At 38.1% G+C, this 10788-nt stretch overlaps 1 protein-coding gene across 16 annotated transcripts in view; it reads right to left on the reverse strand.

Annotated features, from left to right (window-relative positions):
- Positions 1-10788, reverse strand: part of atp2b2 (ATPase plasma membrane Ca2+ transporting 2) — a 142684-nt gene that overhangs the window by 24749 nt on the left and 107147 nt on the right. For all 16 annotated transcript variants that reach the window (XM_042224957.1, XM_042224956.1, XM_042224954.1 and 13 more), the window contains 3 exons: positions 9328-9492; positions 6090-6304; positions 5433-5675 (listed from right to left, as the gene is read on the reverse strand). In XM_042224957.1, the coding sequence (XP_042080891.1) occupies positions 5433-5675; positions 6090-6304; positions 9328-9492 (623 nt within the window). The remainder of the gene's footprint in view (positions 1-5432; positions 5676-6089; positions 6305-9327; positions 9493-10788) is intronic.

Consider the following 10788-nt stretch of genomic DNA (forward strand, 5'->3'; position numbering starts at 1 on the left):
GAGAAGAGAAGAGAAGAGAAGAGAAGAGAAGAGAAGAGAAGAGAAGAGAAGAGAAGAGAAGAGAAGAGAAGAGAAGAGAAGAGAAGAGAAGAGAAGTCTGTTGGCCATAGTTGTGCTGTGTATCTGTCTTCTCAGTTTCCCAAAATATTTCAAACATAAGAGGCTGGGTGCTTCAAGCTAAAGACATCCAAAATACTCTCCCTTCCTTTTGCGCAAACAAGCATGCAAGCATGCAATGTCCAGATGACACAAGTACTGTGAGCAACAGCTAATTATATCAAGATATCACCACTTACTAGAGAACAAGAAGAAGAAAGTTCATTTTAATTACAAACTGTTTGTTGTAGAGCGACAAGTAGACATAAACTGATTATTGTTTTTCTAAAATCTACAAATCAGCAGACACATTCTGTTGAATAAATTTATAGGAACATTGCCAACCCTTTTACGTGACATTTGTTCTCCAACATATACTTCAGAGTTCTATTTCTGTCCTCTTTTTGTTTGTACGGGAGCATTATCTACCTCTCTTGTCCCTGACCGGAATAATGACCTGAGCAGGTGGTTGAAGCTACATGAAACTGAGCTCCCAGGACACTCACACAACCATGCTAAACACACACCACTGTGCTGCGCGAATAAACACCTGTGATCTCAATACCTCCTACAATGTCACTATCCCTGAAATGACAGATGTGTGTGTCATATATATGTATGCCCCTTCACAAGTGTCTACACACAGCCTTCCTGTACATTACAGACTATGTTAATATTTCAAACACCTAATGAAAAACTAAAAGAACAAAAGGTAAAGGACAAAAAGAAAATTCCAGTCCTTTGCAGGTATTGCCACTAGGGATGATGCATGTTCTTGGAAATGACATTTGTGTATTGATGTCATTGCCCGCAAGAGACATCCAAGGCAACCAAGATGTATTTACAGTATGCATTAATGAATACTTTGAAAACATGAATGCAAGCCAGATCAATGAGCATGTGCGACTGTCCATGTGCAGGGTTTCATTGTGTAAGTGCGTACGAACTTCCTCCCTTGAGTAAGAGGCTTTTCCACTTTATACAGCAATCTGTATGTGCTGACAGATGAACCAGAGCTATACCAGTGGCTGTATTATGACACCAGAGAGGCAATAGGGGGACTGATATGAGTATCAAAGCCTGCCTCTTTGCCTTTGTGTGGTGGCCATCAAAGACTTCCATAGCTATCCTGGCTTCCCACAGGATTGGCCTCTTATATAAGAACACACCAGCCAGCATACTGCAGGCCTGGAGTGGTGCTGAGGGAGTGGGGGCGGCTGGGGGAGGCAAAGAAGGATGGACTAAATATTCCTCAGAAAAGCTTCCTGCTGTATCTTGCTTTGTGAATTCACTTCATTCCTTAATTACATTGTACTTCACACCATACTTTATCTTTCCTTTTATTCATTCTCAAATAACACAACATATGTTATTTTTATACTATTTATATGTTATATTCTGTACTATAATTGTACATTTATATACCGTGCATTTATCTAAGTCTACATAAAGATATAGATGTATAAATGTAGTCTTAGCTACAGTTAGTTGTAGGCAGACAGACGATCCTGTATTTACACAAGCTGGCAAGTTACGAACTTAAAGGTATGTAAGTTAGTATCATTAAGTTTGATTTGTCTTTCAATGCGTGAGGTCACGTCTTGCGAATGAAAAGATCTGGAAAGAAGTAAATGTACTGCTTAATCCCCAGCGTATAAGCTGTGCTCTGCCAGTGCTTAATTCCATTGAGCTAAGCAGCTATAGAAGTACAATAGCCTGATCTAATGCTGCAAAGCATTTCTCCAGATTTTTCTAAGGGATAACATCTTGTAACTGTGGTACATCTTAGTAGAAATATGCTGTGGGAAAAGGAAACTAAGTCAACCTCACTCTCATTGTTTACTACTGTATGTGACAAGAAATATTCACCCGCATTTGAAGACTTGCTGTTTTCCCCCCCTCTTAGTTACTGTGACAGGATTGAGGTCTCAGTCTCCTCTTAAGTTTGTTTGTTTTTTTGTCTGGTCTGCCTGCTTTGGCCTTTCTTGCCCATTTACTGTACTGTAATTTGCATGACCCACTAGTGCATCTTCCACAATGTATCAAGTATACTCATCCTAAATTGTAGTTATATGCAAAGCTATGAGAAAATATGCAATCCTCTCATGTGAGGGCTTTTAATTAATCATGTTTTTTTTTTCAGAGTGGTAATCACAATTCTAGCAAATATTGACAGGTTTGGACTAATTTACCTCATCAGTTTGTGCTGAAAGAAAACAAACCGTAATCTGTTCAGAACACAGTATTAAACTGGAACCACAAGAATGTCCTGTTCCTATGTAATTGAAAGCTTTTCTAAAACTAAAGCTCCATTACATTTGACAGTGATTATAAAAAAACACACACACACACAAACAAACAGTTAACAATGTCAAAAACTTTACGGTGCTTAAAATTGGAAATGACCTGATTTTGATTCAGTCTAACTCAGTCTCAAGCCTGCTTAGATTACGCTTAAGTGGTCTTAATTACAACACAGGTTTGGGTCCTGGTCAAATGCAGTATCATTATTTGGTATTTGAGAAGTGGAGTTAATGTGGAAATGTAATACTTACTGAGCAAATCAAAGGACCATTTATATACTGAGTGCAGATTGAAATGCAGCCTGTGGCTGTGACAAAAAAGAAATATTCATTTGCCATTTGCACACGAGTGACATCTCATTCTTACTCTGTAGGATTTAATATAATGTTGGCCCACCCTTTGCTGCTATAGCAACTTCAACTCTTCTGGGAAGGATTTCCACAAGGTTTCAGAGTGCATTTATGGGAATTTTTGATCATTTTTCCAGAAGAGCATTTGTGAGGTCAGACAGTGATGTTGGATAAGAAGGCCTGGCTGGCTGTCTCAAATCCCAAAGGTGCTTTATGGGGTTGAGGTCAAGACTTTGCGCTGGCCAAACTTGCTCCTCTATGTCTTTATGGGCCTTGCTTTGTGCACTGGTGTTGAAACAGGAAGGGACCTTCCTCAAACTGTTCCCAATAATAAGTTGGAGGATGAAATTGTCCAAAATATCTTGGTATGCTGAAACTTTAAGATGATCTCTGGAACTAAGGGGTCGACCCCATCTCCTGAAAAACATCCCCACACCATAATCCCCTCTCCACCAAACTTTATACTTGGAACAATGCCGTCAGACAAGTACTGCTCTTCTGGCAACTGCCAAACCCAGACACATCTGTAGTATTACCAGACAGAGAAACTTGATTCGTCACTCCAGAGAACCAATCCCACCAGACACTTTGCATTGGGCTTGATGATGTGAGGCTTGGATGCAGCTTCTCGCCATGGAAACACATTCCATAAAGCTCTCTACGCAATGTTCTTGAGCTAATCTGAAGGCTACATGAGGTTTGAAATTTTGTAGTGACTGACTCTGCAGAAAGTTGGTGACCATCCACTGATCCATTTTACATGGTCTACCACTTCATGGCTGGGTCACTGTCATTCCCAATCTCCTCCACTTTGTTATAATACCACTAACAGCTGACTATTTAGTAGCGAGGAAATTTAATGCCTAGACTTGTTGCTCAGGTGGCATCCCATCACAGTAACATGCTGGAATTCACTGATATACTGAGAGCGACCCATTCCTTCACTTTGTAGAAGCAGTCTGCATGGCCAGGTGATTGGTTTTATACACCTGTGACCATGGAAGTGATTGTATCACCTGAATTCAACAACTTGGATGGATGAGTGAATACTTTTGGCAATATAGTTCAATACTGTAAGCTAGTATTAAAGGGACACAAGCAGATCTCTGTACTACTTGGCATTATGATAAGAAGGGTAATTGTATGGCAAAAATGACTGAATTCAATCTACTGTCTATCAGTAAATTTTACAAATAAAAAAAATGAAAAGTTGAAATGATAGTAGACACAGGTGACCAACCAAAATCATTCTGGTAGCATGTTTTGCACTCAAAGCTATCTTTGCAAAAGATCTACGCAGTTTTTTTAGAGCTATCTAAATAAATTGTAAGAGAGATAACCATTTATTATCAACGCTCTAAGAGACAGAAAAATGCACATGTAGAAACTATACTCTAAAATAAGTTTTTAAAAACATTTTCCCCCCCTCTAAGGTTTATACCTAAAGTTTCACAGCATTAAAGGCTCATTATTGAGTAAATCCTTAGTACAGCCAGGCAGCATCTGTGCTTAATCACTTGAACAAATGCTATAACTCCCATTAGTACACCTACCTTCATCTTTAATTTAATGATGAAACTCCATTGTGTGTTCACGTGATCAAAAACATGACTGCCACATATGTTTACTGGTTCAGTTTTTGATCGGTTCTTTGGGTAGCAGGGGAAGGACAAACACTAGCTTTAATGTTGCAAAATTCTCTCATAGATTTCCATTCAGGACCCATGTCCCTGCACTTACAATGTCTCCGAAAGTGAAAGCACAGTATTTGTGCCTTGAAAGGTAGGAAGTGAAATCTGTTGGATTCTTCGTTCATAGATGTCCTAATTGCTCAGCTCACTGTTCCATAAGGGCATTTGTCAGTTGGTCAACCATCAATGAATAGACTCTACAGGAGTTTACAAGGATGGTGACAAATAGATCGGCACAAACAGTGTGTGTGTGTGTGTGTCTGTGTGCAGGTGAGTCTACATGCCAGAAAATGGATTACTCAGGCATGTTGTTCCAACAGGCTGAAGACATGCTAATCTTGGCAATCATTGCTTTTAGATTGTTTAACCAAGCGCTTTATCATGCAAATAATGTTTCAGACCTGTGTCCTGGACAAGATTTCCATGCAGACTAGTCACATTTTCTGTGATTAGAATACGAAACAGCATGAGTGTGTTTCTCCATATATCTATGTATTTCTTATTGAATGCAGGTCTAATTGGCTTAGAGAAAATGTCTCCTTGCTGCATTCACTATAGACAGGAGAACATCTCCAGCACTTAGACAGATTGGATTCAATTACAGTCTGCTATGCTCTGAATATCAGATAAGACAAAATTACACAACCGTTCTCAAGGTGACAAGTTGAGTGAATGCCTAATGAATCTAAAGCAGCAGCCAAGGACACTGCCTGCCTGCTTAGCCAAAAAGAAAGCACTGCAGAGCTGTCTCGCTGTTTCAGGGCTGCTCCCATCATATGGTGTCACTGTTTACACAGAGTAAGCTGAAATCTAAGAAGCTAACCCAGGATAATATAGGTTTATCTTCTCTGAGTGTAGTACAGTACAATAGCCCAAATATTGGTTCACGGAGAGCATCAAGCATGAATTGGTATATAAAAGTGACAGATAAGTTATTCAAATATTCACTTAACTTTATACTTATACATTAACTGTGTTCTCTAAGACTTACCAGTATCTTTGTGGTATAGGCGCTGTTAATTGAGATGGAATTGACAAGTAAATCCAATGACTTGGGTGGCAGGACTCCAGGATCTGGTATCTCTTTGTAATGTACATCACCAACGTATAACTGCACAGCTGTCATGCGGTTGGTGGTTAGCGTGCCTGTCTTGTCAGAACAGATGGCTGTAGCGTTGCCCATTGTTTCACATGCATCCAAGTGACGCACCAGGTTGTTGTCTTTCATCATTTTCTGTTGGTAGAAAACAATGTGGTCCATTTTAAAGTATTTTTTTTTCAATAAAGTGCCTATCCCGAGCCTCACACTGCTTAACTTTCAGTGGCAAAAATGGCCACCGTACATGTCGGTACATATAACATTTTAATTTGATTCACGTCATTCAAAAAAAATGTAATTCTTTGCGCAGTCAGACTTAATTGAATTATTTACATATTTGCCGCTGTGAATAAAATAAGCACATTAACACAGCTGGGAGAATTAATTGCCCTGAATCCTCAAGTATGCATGCAAGTCTCATCTCTGTGAAAGGTGCACACATTTGCATATGCAAAGACAAAGAAAAACAACAATATCTAACTACATAACAAATCTATTAATGACAAATGTGAGACCATGGAGTCTTACAATGCTTAAAAGTTACCTTACCTTAACAGAATAAGCCAAGGAGATGGTGACAGCCAGCGGCAGTCCCTCTGGGACAGCCACCACCAAAACAGTTACACCAATGATGAAGAACTTGACAAAGTACTGGATGTAGATAGGAGTGCACTCAGGCATCCAAGGGCGCTTCTGCATCACAAAGTTGTCAATGGCAAAGTACAGGACCAGGATGATGACTGTAATGGCTGACATGAGCAAACCTGGTGAAAAGTACGGCGAGTATTAGCTGAGGAAAGGAATGGCAAAGTGAGGCATGTAATCAAACAAAACTATAGAGGGGAACAGTTTGATACAGGAGTCTAAGCAGAGAATCGCTTTTCTACACTTTACTGATGACTGTGGACAAATCCGGTTACTCAGTTTGCTTACTCGATCCATCAGTGCGGCATGTGGTGAGCAGCTCAAGTCCTTCCTAGTGCCAAGCGCTTTATCATGACTCCACAGAGAATGGCCACACACGGGACTTAACTCAGTGTGTTGTTGCTGTGAGTTGCCTAAAATCTGAGTTGACTAAATTCATAGATAAAATAATTTATCAAAGGAATAATATATGTTATATTAATGTGTATCAGTGTCAGGAAAACTCTGACTGATCAGTGAGGTCTAGCTAGGTGAGCAAGCTACCCTCCCTTTTCCAGTGCTCAATTTTCACTCAGTAATCACTGTTAAGCTAAACTCTGTGTGGCAAACACATAGTGAAACACAGATTTGACAGTCAAAGCACCTTATTGCCAGATCTGACAAGCTGTTATTGCCAGGAACTAAAAGGGTGGTTCCGAGATCTATGACATTTTTATTACTTTAAACTGCCTGCTGCTGAAAAAAACTGAAATGATAAATATGCTGGTTAAGATGAATTACCTGAATGCAGGAACTGCAAGATGATAAATGTTCAAAAAACAAAAAAGCTAGGGTAGGAAAAAGCTGTAACTTAAACCTAACTGAATAATGGAGATGGATTTCATTCATGCACCTATGGGAGGGGAACTTAATTATGTTGTAGGAGTTGTAATTTTTCCAACTTTAATAAACTTTTTTTTTTATTCTGGGACACTAACTCAGCTGAGTCACAGTTTAAAAAAAGTGTCTATATTGCAATTACACCATTTCATGCTGCTTACACTCAGAAATATTTATGCTGAAAATGCTTACTTTAAGTAATTTGATTGCATGAAAAATCTCCATGCAATTTAGTTACATGAGTAAAATGTAAAACAATCATTTTAATTTGGTCAAATCTGGTCAAAATAAATGAACTTGACTGGTAAACACTGATGTTATACCAAACATATTTCCCTTAATGAAAATGGAATTTTCCATTATGACAGTTATATGAATAAATAAACCTTTAACTTTATATATTTCAGTTGCATTTTACTCAAACTTATTGCTTCATATTTATGAGGGTTGAGAACATTTTTTAAGTGTTGTGGAGCCCTTCAGCCCTCCAGCCTAGCCTTGGCTACTGGTTCTTTAATCCCCCCATTCCTAAAAGAACATTTACTTATGATTGGTCAATACTGGGAATCATACTGAGGCGTGGTATGCCCTGTTTGTCAGCATAAACATTTAATGAAATAAATAAAAACAGTTGGATGACTCCATTTGGTACACCGTTTGTCCTCATTGCCTGCTTGGGCTGACATAATATTTTCATGACTGATATATCTAATATATCTTTATCAAAACGAGCCCCTTTTAATAGGCATGTGCTGAAAAGCTTACTGAAGTGGAAAATGTATGCTGTCAGAAACATTGATGGTATCATAGCTGGTAAAACTGTATTCCTGAGAACTGTATATCTCCATGCATAGTTGACTGTATGTTGGAGTACATTAAAAGCTTATAATACTAATTATATGGTGCTTGTCATGCAAGAACATATACATAAATTGATCAAGAAAACCACAGTTTTGGGGCAGCTTGTCGCAAACATAATTAAGAGCATTGGATCAGTTTCTATGTACTGAAGGCTGTGCATTTGGCTCACATATTTATATATGTTTACATGCTTATCTCATTATTATAAACTTTGGGCATGTTTTAATGACCATAACTATCTAATTATGAAAGTTAAATGTTAATAAAAACAACTATTTGCAGTCTTTATTCTTTCTCAGCTTGTTAAAGGAGGACAGCTAATAGCTACATTTTGGGTGTGGCTTTTTAAGACACACAGATGCTGAAGTTCCAGTATTTTCCCCAATATGCCACATGATCTTACAAGCACTGCTTGTATGCTAATCCATCCTTGGTATTTCACTGTTCTGACACAGTGTCCTCATTCCATCACTCAGGCCAACAGTTTGATGTAACAGCACACTGTAGAAACAGGGACTTCTTGAAGCTGTAAACATTCAACTCTTTACAAGGAGAAATAAGAACTAGAGCACACTGGAAGCTCTGTTTACTTAACTTCCTAAACAGCTTCTAAGGACAGAAGCACCATTTGTACACTCAAGCTTTCGAGGCCTGTATGTTATCAACATAATTAATACTTCCCAACAATCTGCCCACTTGTGGATTACCTTTGCACTGCAGGCGGTAACAGATTTGAATCCCTACTCAAAATGGCTGGCCTTGTGTAAAGGGAAATCTCACTTATTTTGATGAAGCTGGAACTAAAACATTTATGCAGTCACTTGCTACCCAAGCAGGCCTGTCGTGGTATATGAATGTCTGGGAGAAAAATCAAACAGTTATTTAAAAACAGGTATTATTTGGTGCACTAAAGGTTAAAGATTTCTGAGAAAAAGCGGCAGATTAAGAAAAGCAAATTACGATATTCACACTGGTCCTGTTTTCTCGATGTGTTACCTTCATTTGAAAGGACTCACATGCTGCAAATGTGCCTCACATCAGCTCCTCAGTGGCCTAAACCCTACCCTAAATTATATTAGAAACAACATTTTATGATATTGTGTGTAACATTGCAAAACTGGGCGACCTGCATGACAAAATCTCTGTTTCTACTAGTACAATGATTCAGCAGTTTCTCAAGGGCAGAGGGGAAAAACAAAACAAAACACTGAACACACTCTTCCAGAGCTCTGTAATTCAGATACCTTAGGTTTCTTCTAAACTCCTTTGATTGCTTCAAACAAATAAAAAGCAGTCTTATCTGTGCAACTTTGATGGACAGGATGATGGTTTAGTGCCTCTTTTTCCCCGGATCTATCTGCGTGACTGAGTGATAGACTTGTCTGTGTGCAATTTGTTGTACCTGCTTTGCCAATCTGGACAGCCAGTTTGGTCAGCTTCCCTTGCAGCACAGACTTCTCTTTCTTCGGAGCTGACACTTTTTTCCTCTCTTTCTCGTCAGCCTCTCCGCCTTCAGCACTCTTTAGAGGCTGCATCTCCATGGCAGCTGCTCCATCCTGCTTCTTCACTGTAAACACAACAATAAAAAAACAACAAAAAACAGACAGCACCAGTGTTAGATAAGGAGATTAGACCAATAAAATGAGGAGGAAGAGGGACTTCACTTAACACCCAGGTGTGCTACTCGCACCAGAACCATTCGGCACTGCCAAACAGTTTAGACTTAAAACCAAGAAAAAATAACTACATCCAATGACATTTTGCTTGGCTCTGACCATCTTACTGTATGATGTGTAAGAAAACTAAAACATGTTGCACTTTTATAGCATATAACATAGTATAAGAGACACACTTATTCTTCCCATCGTTCATCAAAAAAACATATTTACCGTAAATTATTCATACATTAACTATCTTAAAATCTAGACCTTCAGAGTATTTAGAAGTCTGCTGATCATTTCAGGATCATTTATACCATGTGAAAATTACACTTCCTGTACTGTATATAAAAATACAAAATAATAGTGAGGAAGAGCACAATTTGAAGTCAAGAAAAAAGTAAAAGATAAACTACATAAACATGAGAAGTAAATATCTTCTTTTTAGTGTAAAACTCACTGAAGGTTTAATTCAAGTCTTTGCCTTCACACCATGCAAACAAAATGACTTAAATCTCAAATCGTAATTTTTGATCGCTTCATTAAATGATAGAAAAACTTATTTTCAGATATTACAGTCATTGTTTCTCAGGATGAATTGTAATTGTTGATATTTGGGTTGTTGTTTCAGGTAATGTGAACAATTCAAAATCAGTGTAAAAGGCTTTTATCTACAAAATGGGCATAAAACTGCTCAAGTCTTTAATTGTGTTTTCTTTTTTCACCCCACTGAGAACAATTTGTAGACAAGCTCCTAGTGATATGATGAACTTGATTGCCAGAAATATATCTTGGGCCTAATCAGTTGAGTAACGTTCAAACTCATGATAGTTGGCAGTAGTGTTGAAACCCAGTGAAAAAAGGGTCTTTTCTAGCAAAATAATCAGTTAACGTATCTGAAATTTTGAAAAGTGTGTTTTTAATAATCACGTAAGACGGTATAATCAGTAGGACTATACATTTAACTGAAATAATGCATATGGAGTAGACTGGAACACAAAGATAACGCAGTGAAAGTAAAATGAATTCAACTCAAAGGGGCTGTTAAAGACTGTTGTCTAAGACATATTTTGGCCCATGTAAAATATATATATGCAATTTCTACTCCCACTTAAAGTGTATTTGATATTTTATGTACGTTATGAAATTTTATGATTTGATAAATGCAAAGTCCTCTGTGTGTGTGTGTGTGTATGTGTGTGTGT

This window comes from Haplochromis burtoni, unplaced genomic scaffold, assembly GCF_018398535.1.
Source record: "Haplochromis burtoni strain Fernald_Lab_line unplaced genomic scaffold, NCSU_Asbu1 Contig_156, whole genome shotgun sequence".
Taxonomy (NCBI): domain Eukaryota; kingdom Metazoa; phylum Chordata; class Actinopteri; order Cichliformes; family Cichlidae; genus Haplochromis; species Haplochromis burtoni.